This window comes from Pipistrellus kuhlii, unplaced genomic scaffold (assembly GCF_014108245.1).
Source record: "Pipistrellus kuhlii isolate mPipKuh1 unplaced genomic scaffold, mPipKuh1.p scaffold_m20_p_5, whole genome shotgun sequence".
NCBI classification, from domain to species: Eukaryota; Metazoa; Chordata; class Mammalia; order Chiroptera; family Vespertilionidae; genus Pipistrellus; species Pipistrellus kuhlii.
The window spans coordinates 15,064,493-15,081,991 of NW_023425551.1; the positions used below are offsets into that span (position 1 = coordinate 15,064,493).

The 17,499-nt window shown below is 38.6% G+C and overlaps 1 protein-coding gene across 1 annotated transcript; it reads right to left on the reverse strand.

Moving 5' to 3' along the window:
- Positions 1 to 332: 332 nt before the first annotated feature.
- Positions 333 to 15,973, reverse strand: SAMD3 (sterile alpha motif domain containing 3). The gene is made up of 10 exons (XM_045572831.1): positions 15,507 to 15,973; positions 14,598 to 14,787; positions 11,489 to 11,596; positions 6,546 to 6,731; positions 6,213 to 6,297; positions 4,923 to 5,090; positions 3,334 to 3,534; positions 2,016 to 2,187; positions 1,184 to 1,266; positions 333 to 974 (listed from the first exon to the last, which is right to left on the reverse strand). The coding sequence occupies exons 1-10, from the start codon at positions 15,583 to 15,585 to the stop codon at positions 690 to 692; spliced, it is 1,557 nt and encodes a 518-aa protein (XP_045428787.1). The 5' UTR covers positions 15,586 to 15,973; the 3' UTR covers positions 333 to 689.
- Between the last annotated feature and the right edge of the window lie 1,526 nt (positions 15,974 to 17,499).

Sequence of the window (17,499 nt, forward strand, 5' to 3'; positions counted from 1 at the left end):
CCGTGCAAGTCGTTAGTACACAGTCATTGTAGAAGGGGGCAGCTTCTCCTTCATTGTCTTATCTCACTGGCTTAGCATTTTAATGAACAGTCAAGAGAAATGTTTCCAACCAATGGTCAGACCAAGCAGGCAGCCCACAGCCCCCAAATGTGCAGCTCCTGGGCATTAAGACTTTCAAAGGTGGGCCCATCAAGGTAAGAGCAAGGTCATACCCTGAACCAAACACTTAGCAAATATGAAGTGTAGTACCTTTTAAAAACGAATGCACCCATAATAGTGCAACTTGGACCATGGAATTTCTCAAATCAAATAAAAATAAATAGCTCTTTAATTAAGGATTATTTTATTACAGAATTTCAATATCTAGGATTAAAGACAAAAAGCAGTGAGCCCTGGCCAAGTGGCTCAGTTGGTTGGAGTGTCATCCTGTATATCAAAAGGTTGAAGGTTCGAGCCCCAGTCAGAGGCAACCAATTAATGTTTCTCATATTGATATTTCTCTTCCTTCCTCTCTCTAAAAATCAATAAAAATATGTCCTCTGGTAAGGATTTAAAAAATGCATTGAAATTCATTTACATCTTTGAGACAAAATGATTTTCTAATTATCTACCACAACTCTAATTCAAACAATTTTTTTTAAGTTTCGGCTGTCCCAGAGATCAATTCTAATGCAATATTTAGCATGCTATTAAGTGACCAGATATTGAAACCCTACTTCCTTTTCCTTTTCTTTCATAGAAGGAAAGTAGGGACTGTGCATATCAAAAATCTGTGTCTCCAGAAAGTTGAGGGTGTGGGACAATCGACTTGGACACTGGATCCCAAATACATGAAAGGCAGCTACTAGAGCAGCCAAGGCCGTAACACAGTCGTCCACTTTTGTGAGTCTTTCTTTTTCTAAATACAGAGAAAATTCACAGACATCAAAGTTGAACGGGTTTTTAACTTCTAACACAGGAGTGGACACATGCACCTGAAAAAGAAAAAAGAAAAAAGGGAGGGGGAGGGGCGTGTAAAATAGCTAAACAATACAAGGTGTCTGGATTTATTATAATAAATGAGCTTGTTGCAAATTAGCATATTTGTAAAAATGACAAAACATACTTCCAAACAGACCACCATCCTGCTTTCAAATATGAAGATGTGAAATGTCAAACCAGCGATCACTGATACAGTCCATACCTTCTCATTCACAATGACAAAAAGGCTGGGATCATCCCCAAACACATCTGGGAGGAGTAAACATGTGGCCGTCATCTTCATATCTGTCAAAGCAAACATGCTTACAGTCCAGGTAAAATGAGCTTTTCCTAACTGTTGTAGCAAAGCCAGTATAAAGCATCTTGATTTTTAAAAGATTGTTACCATCTACAGAGAACAAACACACCTTAGATGGGTGTTTCACAGCCATTTCTTCCCACTTTTTTTTAATTAAGATATTATATGTGTACATATCTTACCTTTGCCCCACCACTCCACTCCCATACATGCCCTCAACCCCCAGTGTTTTGCGTCCATTGGTTATGCTTATATTCATGCATATAAGTCCTTCGGTTGATCTCTTATCTCCAGCATCTCTCCCTAACCTTCCCGCTGTTTGATGCTTTACTGCTTTTGTATCTATCTTTTTATTCATCAGTTTATAATGTTCTTTATTATCCACAAATGAGTGAGATCATGTGGTATTTTTCTTTTTTCACAGCCATTTCTAACCAACATGTCCATCTAATAAACATTCAAGGTCTCCTGTCCCCCAGATCTCTGTCTTTTTATCAAGATCCACCTTGTGATCTAGATTATGAAATGATCAGATTACTGGTTCCCTAAATATACTTTTATAGGATCAAGTGTCCTTTTTGTATTTACACCCCAACACCTCCTATTTGAGAAATTCTTTTTCTATCCCATATGTTGTTTCACTAAATTTTACTCATTATAAAAACAGAACTTTTCTAACCATCCTGAATCATACAGATGACTCAGACCAGTTAGCCCCACCCTCAGGCTTACTAACATTTCAACATGTGTTCATCTGTGTGCTGTTTCATTTTTTCTTGCAGCGCAATGTTGATTGGATGGTCCACCACTGAAAAAGAAGTCAGTATATTGTCTGAGTAGGATTCCAAAATGTGCCTTGTTTTCTTATAAATATCTATTCTTGTAAGAAGTTGAAATTCTTTGAACATCTGAAAGAAGAAAATGATATGAGATCACTAGAAAAGCAAACAGAAGGGAAGTAAATAACTCTTTAGGATTATTTTAAACTTTGAATGTAGTTTAAAGTATATACCAGATATGTGAGTAGCTTTAGTAGAGTAGAGATTTCGGACAGAGAAGGAGGAAAAAATGAAAGTCTGAAGTGAGCAGAAAAGATAAATAATGAACATGGCAACCTTCAACTGGTAGAATTAAAACTTTGGATGCAGACTCAATGAAATGGGTATTTATTCATATTTTAGCTATTTAGGTTACCTAACTAAGATTAAGATTCTAGGATCTAACATTGCTTTAGGTAAAAACTACATTGTTTAAGTTTTGACAGTGTCCAACAAGTGCCAAAAGGAAGAAAACTTAGATTTTAAGAGGCAACCCTTGAAAAATACCAAAACTTAGTGTTGTAAGGGATCCTAGAGAAAGAGAGCTTTGGAGTCTGTAAGATCAGACAGAAATAAACTGTGGCAAGATATTTGAGTATAAGGTGGAAGCAAAACCAGTTTATCTTTACAGAACCCCCTGTTCTTAAAGCCACTGGCCAAGTGCTTTCCCTCAGAGACTTCCACCATCACTGTCCTCCTCCCCACTTCTTGTTGACAGGGAACTCGAAATCTGAAGGCAGCCAGTGCATGTCATTAGAAATAGATCCCAGAGCCGAAACCAGTTTGGCTCAGTGGAAAGAGCGTTGGCCTGCGGACTGAAAGGGCCCAGGTTCGATTCCGGTCAAGGGCATGTAACTTGGTTGCGGGCACATCCCCAGTAGGGGGTGTGCAAGAGGCAGTTGATCAATGATTCTCTCTCATCAATGTTTCTAACTCTCTATCCCTCTCTCTTCCTCTCTGTAAAGAATATATATATACATATATATATATATATATACATACATATATATATATATACACATATATATATATATATATATATATGAAATGACATTTACATCTTCTAATTATCTACCACAGAAATTTTCACCAGATGGTCCTAGTTGTAGCCAGTGGGGCCTCACACACTTTATTGAGATTCACACTTGCTGCATAGTCCTGTTTCCACTTCAAGAGGAAAGAGACAAATCAATTTGGACACAAGAATCAGAGAGTGTTATACGCGAATGAAGATACCTGATAAGGGCACTTCAGGAAAGGAAACATCTTAAGGATGTCCTTCAGAGGCGTTCTGCTGCCAATCAACTTCCTTCTTATTTGCAAAGTCTGGCTCATCCTCTTATCGATTTCTCTCCAGTCCTTGACTGTTTTCACATATTCTTGCTGGAACCAGCTAATATGTTCAACTACTTCAGAATCTAAACAAACAGCTTCTTCCTGAAAAATATTTTCACAACATCAATGTGTTGCATACTTAACATTTTAATTTTACCCTTCATGAAATTTGAATTATAGGCTGTATCGCACTCATTTTTTATTTTATATAATATAAATCATAATAATGCACTCATAAGATGTGTATCATCATGTGTAATTACACTTGGCACTGAACATGGTTAGTAAATTGACAGTCTAACTGTGAACAAATCAGATAGCCAATTACTGTGGAATTATCTGTTCTCTTGACAGAGCTATGAGTAACTTCATTTTCTACATACACTTTTACATGGCAGTCTAGATTGTCCAGAAGGTTCACACTTAACAGGAATGCTTATTTTTACGCATGCAATTTTAGAAGACAAAATATTAAAAGATTAAAAGGTGTTAAATTAAGGTTTGTTATTGTTTGCATTTTTTTCTTCTTAAATGCTTTTTTATAGTTGCAGGACCATGTCATGTAATCCAAATTCAAAATAATCAGAGTCGGTACTCTGTGTTGCTAAATCATTGCACTGTCAATTATATTCACTGTACATTTGGGTACACTGGCTAGGGTCGAGTAGAGTGGCTAAGAAAGTCTCGACATATTCTCATTAAAAACCAAAGACAGTGGTGGTGAAATGTTAGGATTTACCTATTCAGGTTGGATCAAGTTGGAAATAGAATTGAGAGAGCATGAGATTTAGCTTCCCCAGTTGGTAGCTTGGACATCCTCCCTAAGAGGTTCGATCTACTTTATTAGTGGGGGACATTTCTGTTTCTGAGGATATTTGGGTGCTGTGAGACAGTTAAAGAATATTGGCTTTTAGATAACTACGGTAGCACCCATGTGGACATTACGTATAGCAAACCTGCTACTGAGCTAGGGACTCCAGGCCCTTGCTGGGTCCTCAGCCTGGCATTCCTCACAGTCACCTGGGTGGCATGGGATTCCTTCTGGATAAAGTTATAGAGTTTTGTATCCATGCATGTGGATTACTTTCCTCCTGACACCTTGACACTACTGGTACCTAACCCTCCAACGTGAGTATTAAAATTTTCTGTAGCAATAAGAACAGCAAGAAACAAGATGCATTTTAAGATACAATCCAGAAGATATTCAAGGATCCAGAATGTTAATGTTTTTCTAGTTTCTTTAAAGGTTGGAAAAGAATAAACATGAGATGTTCAATAACAAACTTTGCTCAAAATGGGTTCGGAAGATCTTTTTTGGAACTATTGTCATCACATTATTTGCAATGCAAAACACAGATTTTCTTGCTTTCTGACCACACACCAAAAGGATATCTTATTTTGTTTTAATGATTTCAAATGTTATTGCTTATTAGCCCCGAATCAATCAACCAATCAATGAGTTGTCAGAACAGTTCAAGATTCAATCTTACTTTTATTTGGGCAATTTTCATTTCATCAAATCTGATATTAGCAGGAGATTTCCTTCTCTGGCCTCTTCGATGTCCAAATTTACACTTATTTCTCATCACCTGTTCATCATCTTCTATGGGTCTTCTCACATATTTAAAGCGATCTTTCAGGGCTCGTTTCCATAGAAACTGTGTAAAATAACAAAAGAGAACCGTTGCTCTTGATGGAGATTTAAATAATACCACATAAACAATAAAACTTTTTACTAATCTGTCACCTTTGGGCTTCAAACCTTTTCACATCACAGTAATAGAAACATTAACTCTATCCTTCCATTTACCCACACAACAATCCTATGATATTGCTATAAAAATTACAGTCCCTAAACTAAAAATATTTTTCCAGTAACATATAGCTATTGAGTAAATATGCTCGCTATTGATTTTAGATTCTTTAATTTAGGGGTGTCGAACTCAATCAGAGAAGGGGCCAAAATCTAAAATCCAGCCTAAATCGCGGGCCGAATGGTTTACTGAACAGTCATAAACTGTCATTGTGATGGAAACGCAGCGGAGTGCAGTGATGACAGTGCGGTGCGGGCCACATTGCAAGGCCTGGCGGGACGGATTTGGCCCGCGGGCCTTGTGTTTGACACATGTGCTTTAATTCCTAAAATTGTATAATTTTCACCTTATCTTCTGTCTTCATAAAGTACTCCACTTTTTTAAAAAAAAATTATTTTTCAACTGCAGTTTACATTCAATATTACTTTGTATTAGTTTCAGGTGCACAACATAGTAGTCAGACAATCATATACTAATAACCAATGTGCCACTCTGATGGGCGATATTGAAAATGGGGGAGAATATGGGTTTGGATACATGGAAGAGATAATTGCACCATCCTCTCAATTTTGCTGTGAACCAAAAAATAAAGTCCATTTAAAAAATAAATAAATAAAGGAACACAAAGAGAGAGAAAGTATCAAAAAGAGGAAAGAGAGGGAGGGAGAGAGAGCACAACTAATTAAAGGGGAAATGAGACATAAAATTACTAAACAGTGCAAGGCTATTATTTTTTTTTTTTATTGATTTCAGAGAGGAAAGGAGAGAAAGAGAGATAGAAACATCAATGATGAGAGACAATCATTGATCAGCTACCTCCTACAAGCCACCTACTTGGGATGGAGCTTATGGGACTTGAACCAGGATTCTTCAGTCCGCAGACCCATGCTCTATACACCGAGTCAAACCAGCTAGGACAAGGCTATTATTTTTACGTGGGCTGAGATTAACAAAACGGTCACTTACAAAGCCACAGCCGTCCTCATCCAGGAAAGGGTGGGCCTGCAGCAGGGCGTTGACCACATCATTATACTGCTGGGTGCTGGGGTACCTGCTCAGGGCAACAGGACATGTTTCATTCCAAGCTGCCCAATTCCTGCCTTTACAATGAGTCTAAATCACACTCCCTTTCCTTCAAATCTTTCCATGTAACAACGGAGACATTCAAATATCGGGCAATGTTAGCCTTACGACCAATATGTCATCCAAAATCTGAAAGGGTTGGTTCCCAGTAACTTCTGTTTTACTCTGATAATAGACCCTCTCGCAAGGCAACCAGCCAGCCCTGTAATTACTCACAGTGAGCCTTTCAGATACTTGGTCATGTCGGCCTGGAGAAACTCAATGATCCTTATCCTCATGCTGTGGTCGGGACACTTCTGCTCTGCTAACATGCATCTGACGTCATAGGGAAACTCCGGTAACACATAGGACTTCGTCCCCTTCAAGGCTTTATTCCTTGCTAGAACATGTTTCACACTTCTTCTGTTAAATAAAAGCACGCAGAGTGAGATCTTATTTCAAACATACCTAAATTATTAATCTTCTTTATCCTGAGAACTTCTGATATATAGCATTCCCTGATACCTAAATATGTGGAAGTCATCAATCTGTCTTCCATCCATTCATCTACCCACAAATGTTTGAAGGCTCATTAGGTATCTCTGTTTTCCTTTCCTTTACACACATAAATACTTTAAGTTTGAGAGGGGGAAGTCATAATAATACAGGCTTTGAATAAAGCCTGAGTTGGGAAGAATGTTATTCCATCTATCTTGAAAAAAATAGTATGTAGCACATAGCTCAAAACTGAACAAGCAAAAAGAGTAAGTTGCAATTCAGCAGTAAGGCAAAAATATGTCTTAGCAGCTAAGAAAATTCCACTAATTAATTTATCCTGCTGCTGTTTATAGCGAAATATAAGATCAACTTAATTTAGTTGGTCTTGGCTATTTTAAAGGTAAACTTAAGTTCTAAGTAAAAAAACAAGTATCAAAGCTTGGCTGGTGTGGCTCAGTGGTTAAGCATCAACCTATGAACCAGGTGGTCACGATTCAATTCCTGGGCAGGGCACATGCCTGGGTTGCAGGCCCAGTGTCTCATAGGGGACCAGCAGGAAGTAGCCGATCAATGACTCTCTCTTATCATTGATGTTTCTATCTCTCTCTCCTCCCCCCTTCCTCTCTGAAATCAATGAAAAAATATATATATTTTAAAATATCAGGTACTCTGATTTCATTCAGATGCAAATTTCTACCAAAGGTTACAGAAAGCTGTAGCTACCGAAGGCAGATCAGCAGTTGCCTGGGGCTGGGGGTGGGAGAGGAGATGAGCTGCAAAAGGGAGCGAGGGAATTTTTTAGGGTAATGGACATGTTCCAAGATGGGCTGTGTTTAGGGGTGCACAACCAGATAAATCTACTAAAATTAACTGAGCTGTGCACTTCAATTGGGTGAGTTTTATGTTACATAAATGACACCTCAATAAGGCTTTTTATAAAATTAAGTATCAGAACCCCTTTAAAACTTTAAAGTTAGTGACTGATCATTAAGTGTGTAAAAGAAGACTCTAATAGTACCATTTCCAAGTCACAGATACCCAGAGGCACTAAGTAGTTTTCAATCCACTTCACGCGCAAGAGTGATTGGAATGAAAGTAAAGAAATAAAGGCAAAGTACAAGTCAAAAACAGAAAGAGTTCCCAAATTAGCCTGAGTGGGTCAATTTTCTGGCACTACCATGGAAGCCTTAGTAGTCCTGGGAAAATACCCATGAAAATACTGAGGTCAGGTTCCTTTAGAAGGTTAGGTGATATTTCATAAGAATGCATGCGATACAAGGAAACATGGGGAATAAAGAAAAGAGGAGAAAGCACCCTCCTCTCTTTTTATGACAAGCTCCCTCCTTTATTTCCTCTTCGGCAGTCACTATACCACAATATGTGCTAGCTAAAACAAGCACACCAACAATTTAACACTGGATTCAATACAGCAACAGGTAATTTCCAGCTTCAATCTGTGCTTCAACCCGAACTATTTCCCAGGATGTTACTCTCTCATTTCATTCATTCACTCCATCAATATTTATTGCTGTTGACTATATGGCAATTACTCTTCTGCAATCCCTCTTTCCATTCTCATGAGCACTGACATGTTTTGTTTAGGTCCCCAGGTGAATCTAATGGGATAGTCCATGTTGCCCTGCTCGCTGGCAGAGCACAGAGCCTCCTCACCTCTCTAATACCATCTCCCGCCATTCCGTTTTCTCTGCCTCAATCTCTCCCTTCCCAAAAGTACTTACTCCAAACGGGATCCCCTGTGCTTTTTCAGGTGTTTGTACATTTGCATTTGCTGGTAATTTGCTATGAATGTCATTCTCTCCTGCCCCATTTTCCTTCAGTGAATTTCTAATCACCTTTCAAAATCCTCCCTCAGTTTTTGTGAAGCTTTTTCCCCGAGACCTTCTCCAAATGCACTTTCCTAAAAGTCTTATTTCTCCCTCTTCTATGCTATTTCTGTGCCCGTGAATTTCTATTTCTGCATACTTGCTTAGTATTGCCACAAATACCTTACATATCTGTCTTGTCTACCAGCCTCTGAGTTCCCCTAGGTAAGGACTATATTGCATCCTCTGCCTGCCACTGTCTAGCTCATGGTTTATATTCAGGAACTTTTAGGCTGAACAAAATGGGAAAAATAGATTAGAAATCAAGCTCACATTGGATCTCTCTAAAGACTTCATATGACATTTATTAGAAACGGACAGGAGTCAGAGAATTATCTAACAGTAATGCCAGCCCAATTGCCCAGACTCTACAAGTCCTGACTGTCTGGGTCCAAAGATATCCTGCACTGAACAAATTATCAGTTCTGTCTTAGGAAGCCAATATTCCTCACTTCCTTTGGGTCTCTACTCAAACATCCTCTAGTCAAAGTCCAAGGAAATATATTTAATTCAATTAAGATGAGACCAACAGAAATACTTCCTATTTCTGTTGGTCTCATCTTAATTGAAATACTTCCTATTTCTGTCCCTTCATGTGATAAAAGTTTGAAGAGGGACAGCTCTACCCCTGGCTTCCTCTGGTGCCAGGAAATGCTTTTCTTACAACAAACTCCCGTTGTCTTAAATTAAAGTGGGTCTGTGGTTCTCACACCTAAATATAGGAGGTCATTTTTAGACATGCTTAACTCTGAAGTGTTCATGGGCAGCAGGGGGTCAAACGGATTACGGGAGAATTTATGGTTAGACAGATATGGCAGTATTCGGCTCTGGTTTTGAAACCTTCCACTTTCTCTCCATGTCTAAGCCAGTCCTATTTTCGCCTCCCCTCAGTACTAGTAGGTGCTGTGAAGACACAACCACCACGAAGCACGAGGCTGCTCCTGTGACCCTATGAAACCACATCAATAATATCCTGCCCTGTGGTGTCACAGGACCACGATGAGGATAGAATACCATCCGAGGAGCTAGAAAAGAGAACAGACTTCTACATGAATAGAAGTCTGCACCCCCATCTCCCATCTTCCTTAGGGAGAAGAAAGAAGTCCTAAGGAAGGAAGAAACGCTACTTGGAGCAGTGCTGTGCAGATGGGTACTCAGAATGAGTGCCTTCCACGTGCTTCCACTGAGCTAGCACTGGGCAGGCATTCTCTATATCAATGCTCATAAGAGAACCAGGAGGAAAGTATTATTATTCTTCCCACTTTGCAGATGAGAATACCGATTCACAGTGGCTCTAGGGATGGATCACTGGGACTAATTATTGTTTTCCTGTCTCTGTTCAGACCTGAACAGAGGGGACTGGCTACTTTTGGAGGCTTTGTGGTGAAAGGGGTGCTTGAGAACCACATTCCTGGGTCCGGTTCTCTAAGTCTATTGTTGTCCTTTGTTCCAATGTAGCCCGTGTATTGAAATATTACACCATCTAAGTCCAGTGTAGGAATACAGTAGTATCTCCTTATCTGCACAGGATCCCTTCCAAGACGCCAATGGATGCCTGGAACCATGGGTAGTACTAAGGAACCATTTATATAGATTGTTTATTTTTTTATATAACTATGATAAAGTTAAATTTGTAAATTGGGCACAGTAAGAAATAAAAAACAATAACTAATAACCAGATAGAACAATCTTATATAATAAAAGGCTAATATACAAATTGACCCAACAGCACAACGACCAGTTGCTTATGATGTGACTGACCACCAGGGGGCAGATGCTCAACACAGGAGCTGCCCCCTGATGGTCAGTGCGCTCCCTCAGGGGGAGCACTGATCAGCTAGAAGCTGCACTCATGGCTGGCGAGCACAGCGGCGGTGGTGGGAGCCCTTTCCTGCCTCTGCCAACAGCACCAAGGATGTCCAATTTCTGCCTTAAGCCCGCTCCTCACAGGGAGCTGGCCTAAGCCAACAGTCAGACATCCCCCGAGAGCTTCCAGACTGAGAGAGGGCACAGGCCTGGCTGAGGGGACCCCCACCCCCAAGTGCATGAATTCATGAGCTGGGGGCCTCTAGTTATAACAATAAAATAAGAGTTATCTGAACACAAGCAATACAATATTGCCAGTCAATCTAAAAACTGAGATAGCTACTAAGTCACTAAGGAAGAGATAGACAGTTGGACACTAGACATAAGGATAATTTACATCCCAGGAGGGATGGAGTGGGATAGCGCAATATTTCATTATACTACTGAAAACACTGTACAATTTAAACTTATGAATTGTTTATATCAGGAATGTTCCATTTAATATTCTGAATAGTAACTGAAAACATGGAAATAAAAGCTGTGCTTAAGAGGGGACTACTTTATAAGGAAATGTTTACCAAAGCACTTCCATTAAGGAAAGTCAAGTTATACCAACAGCTACAACATTCAAAACAAAAACAAAGACTCCTCAAATGACACATTCAATCTATAGGACATTATTTTGTGGCTACTGCCAATCACTCTGGACAGTTTACAACAGATAAATCCTCTTTTTCCCTTAACAATGTATACTTGAAAGATGAATATAATTCTCAAAAATTCACTTTTCCAACACAAAGATCAGAAAATTTAACCTTCATTTTTTGCCAAATACCTGCATCATTCTATAAAAAAAAAAAAAATAAATAAATAAAAAAATTCCCTTAAGGAAAACAAAAATTTCATGTATGTGAAGTATTAAAAAAAAAAAAAAAAAAAAAAAAGGCAAATATTATCATTTGGCTTTAGATGTTTAGAAGCTGGTAATCCCACCTCTGTTTCAGTACTCTTTGGTCAATTAGTCTATTAGCAAGGTTTTCAGCTGGACAAAAAGTTGGCGTCTGCTCCCCGTGGTTGGCTGGACTGGAGGACGGTTTATCCCTGTTACCAAGAAAGAAGAGGTGGGGGAGGGACTAGTCAACAGGAGCCTCAACCATTGACATCATATAAACTGTGAAAGTAGGCAGTAGCCCATAGTTAACCTATTATAGAATCTGTGTCTACTCCCAAGACCCACATTAGTCAAGACTAAGACAACTGAAAGAAGGACCCTCTGGGGTCATCTCACTCAGTAGTTCATATATACCAGGAGACTGACTGATGCAAGTTCACGATGCTATTTTCACCAATCGGTCATATTTATAATGGTGGCAAGATAATATTTTCCTTTAAAATGATGGTGATAATAAAATGTTCCTTTCTTGGTTAATATTCTTATTTGGGGGGGGGGGGGAGAAGAAGAAGAGGGGAGGAAGAAGGGGAGGGGGAGGGGTGGCAGGGGGATAGAATTATAATGTCAGCTCCCTTCTCCACTCCCTGCCATTTTGGGGGACCTTTAATTATCTGTGAGATCTCATAATGGTAGAACCACAATCCACTAACTCCTTCAAGTTATAACAATGAGAGATGCAACTACAGTCCAGAGGGAAAGAAACTTTCTCTCCACCACAAGCTACTCAACAGCAGTGCCAGTAGTTGATCCCAGTTTTTCAACTTTCCATCCAGTGATTTTTCTTCCAGCTTCAACAAGAGCAACAACCAAAAGCAGCTGCAAATATTCCTACCTATCATAAATTCCTATCATTTGCCTAAGTCTGAGTAGGATGTTAAAGTCCTACAAATGCTTTTCAAAATAACATACCAGGCACCCATGAGCCATTAAGTGAAATATGCGCTCAAGTTGAAACCCTGATCTTGAATCCCTCTTCTTGAATGTCATTATAGACTCTTTAGAAGGAGTCTGACGCACCATTTATTCTATTTGCTTCATTTTACAGTTGAAAGAAAAGTCGAGCAACTCTCCAAGGCTATATGGGTAGCTAATATCAGAACAGGTGTTTGAAATCAAGTGTTTTCATAACCAGCTACAGGGTTCTTTCTGCTACACCAAGTTTCCACCTTTATTAAGCACTTTTCGAGAGGTTTTAATTAAATTGCATATTTTTGTGCCTCTTTCTATTATGATTCCTACGTGACAATATATTTGACAATATGCAAATGAGCCGAAAACATTTTAACCAACTACAACTAGTAAGCCCCACTGCAACTGTGGTTTTGCACCAGAGTAATTTGACCTGAATACAAGACAACACAATCCTTAAAGTAAATCACCAACTTACTGGGTAGAGTGAAAAAGCTCCCACTCCTAAATCCCTGGACAACCAGTGTTCCACGTCTTGGCTCCATTCAAATAAAACCTTTCTTAACCAGATTAGCAATGCTTAATATTTAACCGAAGACTATTTCGGTCCAGGATAAGAAGAGATTTTTTTCCCCCTCAAAAATGTATGATACTCCTACCATCCGTGTGAATAACAGAGAGGTAGGTACTGAATGACTTTTCACAGCCCACGGAAGAAGCAGCAGGAACGTCAATATTTAGCAATCAATCCAATTCAGTGGTACAACCAGGAATGAATCCGAGATTTCCTGGCAGTCCAGTTAGTTCTCATTTACTAGAGAACATTATCCACGGATTTGCAGTGGAAAGAAACAAGGCTGTCTGTTTACTTCCAAGTTGTGCTTAAGGCCATATCAAGATTCCAGTCAGCTGAAGAGAACTTCCAGCTCAAAGTCCAACTCATCCAAGAATGCCGGGAATTCACGTGGAGCTCACCCTCCCATTGCTGGGAAGGAGTGAAAGCATGCAATGGGGCTTCATCGAAAGTCACCTATGAAGAATGTGCTTTTGCACAGTTATGTCAAAACAATGTCGAATCTTCAGACTAACCACAGACCATTCCTTCATGCCTACCAATCCCCTCCCATGTCCCAAATGTTCAAATGCTCTAGGAGTCGAATTACTTAAATGAGGTCTCTCTAACTTTATATTGCTTATCAGAGAGCAAGACACAAATATCTGTTATTACAGTTATAATCTGAAATAAACTGAAGTAAACACATAGATTGGATTTCAGCAAACATCACTGTCCTATTTTTAAAATGAATGCATACCTGGTCTGCAGCAATTATTTAACATTAAAAACCTTGCAAAAAAAAAAAAGTCTCAAAATATGGAAAAACCTAATCAGAATGCCTGAAATATTCCTGGGGCATAGATCTGTACAACGAACATTTTAATTTTAAAGTTCCTTTTATCATTCCTTTTCCTTGCAAAAGTCAGTGATAAAAAAAAAACACAAACAAACAAACAAACAAAAAAACAGACAAATGAAAACATCCCTATACCTCAAAGCCACCATAAGTTTTCTACATGATTTTTGTGGGATGCTATTATAGCCTTCAGCATTCCAAGAATACTCTTGAGAAACTAGAAATCCTTATAGCAAAAGTCTTTAGCCAATTATTGCGAAGGCCTCTAGCAAATTATATGTAAAGGTTCTAGAGGAGAATATAAATTAGCCACTGAAAGGAATCCTTGACAAATACACACACACATAAATAAGTAAAGCAAAGGAGCAGCAGAAATACCTTTCCCAAACCTTGATTTTAAGACCTGAGGGACAGCAGCGATCCATTTCTACTCACATTGTATGTATGTTTCAACTGCTTGTTACAGAGTTTTCTATATAGGAACTCCTGGCTTATAGGGCAACCCTAACCATTGGAGTCAGTGTTTAAAAAGTGGTGAATTAAAAAAATATATATATATATATATATATATATACACACTATATATATATATATATATATATATATATACACACACACACACATACACACACACACACACAGATACATACACACACACACACACACACACATATATTATTATTGTGATTAATAAAACTTTGCAAAAAGTGTCCTTTATGTGGATGTTAGGAATACTGTACACCCAAGCTAGCGGGAAATGGTCACAATTTTCAAGGAGTTTTAAACCCAAATGTCATGCATCGAAAATGAGGAATTCAAGCAGACTTACTCTGGGGCTACTGCTGCTCGCAGGACCAGAGCTGATGCTCTAGGGATTCCTGGGGACTCCAGTCCTTGATGCCTCTGCTTATATCTTTTAATTAAATCCATCAGAACCGCCTGGTGTCCAATTTTTTTTACCAGTTGCTGAACCATCCGATCATTAAGTGCTAGAAGAGCGGCCCCACTTACTTCTTCCTCTGGGAAAGAGAGAGAGAGAGAGAGAGAGAGAGAGAGAGAGAGAGAGAGAGAGAGAGAGAGAGAGAGAGAGAGAGAGAGGGATTACACGCCTGCCTGGAAAAGCACAGCAAAGCACAACATTCTGAGCAAAAAAATAATAAAATAAAATAAAATAATTTTGGGTGTTACAAGAATCATCTACACTTGTCCTCTAGTGTTATAAAATGCTCTGTGTTTATAAAGATAGAACACAATTCCAAACTTTATCTAAGAAAGTACTAGAACACGGAGTCACAATAAACTCATATTCCTTCCACATTATCACCTTCCCACTTCTGATTCTTTCTTACAGGCATTATTTTTATAAGGAAAAAAAAAAAAAACCTTTTCAGGAAATTATTCCCAATAGTACCTGCCACACAACAGTTCAATACTTGTAAATCCAGCACTGCACAAAATGCCTACTGCATTATTTAAGGACAAAAGTGGCATTAAATAATATCAAGTATGTGCATTATATATCTCTTAAGACTATTTTATTTGAGTTCTTTTTGAAATAGTACAGTCTCCCGTGAATACTAGGTCAAGTGCAAACAGTCAGAAAATGAAAGGTCCCCGCAGCAGCAAGTCCACATCCCACTCACAGGCATTAGGCAACAAAAGCAATTACCAACCACAAAGGACACCCAGTATCTAGGCTGCTCAATTAACGTTTAAAAAAAAAGTGTAAGCAACTCACCTTGAAACCTATGAACTAGCTCTCCTAAGTTTTTCTCCACCAGCCAACTGCAGACCTGGTCAACTGACCAAGTTTCCATTGCTGTATCCTGTAAATAAATACACCTATAGAATAAAAGATCAGAGAAGGATTCTTTTAGTTTTTCTTTCTGATTGCTGTTTTGTTTTGTTTTGTTTTGTTTTATTTTAATTTTGTTTTTAACCAACTGGCTCTCTAATTTCAGCTCCTTCCTTTGGGAGAGTCTTAATTCTAACCTTCTTTCAAATTACGATTTTCTGAATATATCTAACAGATGCTAATAAAACACAAATTCTCTTTAAAAAATGAGACCAATTTGAACCTATTTCCTAGTCTCATTGCTCACATTCTCCACCTTCTCCTACTTTTTTTCCACAGGCATCCCTCAGCTGTACTAACAGGCAGCCACAGACTACTATGGTACCCAATCCTCTACCATTAACACTCAGAGTTCTTCACAAAGAGAAGGAAGGTGTGAAATTCACCACTACTAGGCTCATCAGGAAGTGGTTGACATTTACAAAAGGGTTGGGCTGGGGAGGAAGGGAGGAAGGATGAGAAAAAGCCTGACAGAAATACTTTTTAAACCAAGACTGGTTAACCCCTTGTAGCTCCCCAGCTAGCAGAGACAGTTTATAGCCGCTTTGGATTGCTGTGGGATGTGAGCAAGAGAAGGAAGGAAGTAGGAGCCAATTTCTCAGGAGAACCTGAATATTTCTTTCCTTTCTTCCATTCAGCTCTAGAACATTATTAAACACCATGATGATTGTTAAGATAACTAGGGAAAATTAAGATGATTGAGAAAACATTTTTTAAAAATTAAGTTGGGCAGAAATTGGGAAATTAATATTAGTGTACTAATAATCATAAGTGAAAGAAGTGCATACAGAGTTGAAACTAATACTTAACTATTCGGGTATGTTTGCATGCCACTATTCTTCTGTAATCACTTAGAAAATTAAAACAAGTATCCCAATTTCAATAATTTTTTTCTACTTCCCTTAGGCAACTCATTCTCTTTTATTTTTTATCATTCAATCCAAATTACTTTTAGTGCACTGGGGAGAAACAGAAAAGAAACCAAAGCATTTTAATATTACTTTCTAATTCACCTTTCAATCAAAATGCTATGCTACAGATTTACTTGTACATACAGACAGGAGAAAGCTACTCTTAAGAAAATGGAATGGTAAGGAAAGAAAAGGTTTTTATTAGCTCCTATCCTTAAATTTTATTGCTAGAAGTTCTCTCAGTTGACATTGTATTTTTCATTTCTGTGTATTTGAATTTCCACATCAGAGAGTGGTTGAAGGGAAGACATTTACGTTTTGTACCTGACAACCTGAAATGGTAGCAGCCTTCAAAATCACTTCCTAGAAAACGAGCCTGCTTCAGAGTAATGAGCCACATTCTCCTAAGTGTTCACAAACGCCACGTTGCAGAATTGAAAACAAGGGTTAAATACAGAAGAACGCCTCTGAGAATCACAGCCCTGGGTTTAATTTGCTCAGACAGCAGTAGCCACAGCACTCCTCCCCTAGGCTAAGCAGTGAGCACAGGGTGTGAAAAGTCATTATTTGCGAGGCTGGGGTGTAAATTAAAACTCACACCTTCCTCTCACACTTCTGGCTTCCTTGTGAAGAGTGGGGTTTAGTAAAAGAAAAGAAAGAAAAAAAGGAAACAATTCTCTAAACTCAGAGATTAAAAGGTATGCAGAGCAGAAGGCACTGCCCTGCAGCCATCAAGGAGAAATGAACATTTGAGGGAAAAATAAAATCGAAAATAAAATGAGTACATGGAAACCCTCTCATGTTTTAATTTCCCAAATTTTTGCCTAGTTCTACTTCTTAGAAAAACAGAACACATTTCAAATTATAACCTCATACAAACACAATAAGATTTTTTAAAAATATGTTTTTATTCATTTCAGAGAGAGGAAGGGGAAGGGAGAGATAGAAACATCAATGAGAGAGAA

Coding starts and splice junctions, on each gene's coding strand:
- SAMD3 (XM_045572831.1), bottom strand. CDS start 15,585: ATGGAAACTTGGTCAGTTGACCAGGTCTGCAGTTGGCTGGTGGAGAAA. Junction 14,788..15,506: donor GCTAGTTCATAGGTTTCAAG/GTGAGTTGCTTA, acceptor TCTCTTTCCCAG/AGGAAGAAGTAAGTGGGGCC. Junction 2,188..3,333: donor TCCTGAAGTGCCCTTATCAG/GTATCTTCATTC, acceptor TTCTTCTTTCAG/ATGTTCAAAGAATTTCAACT.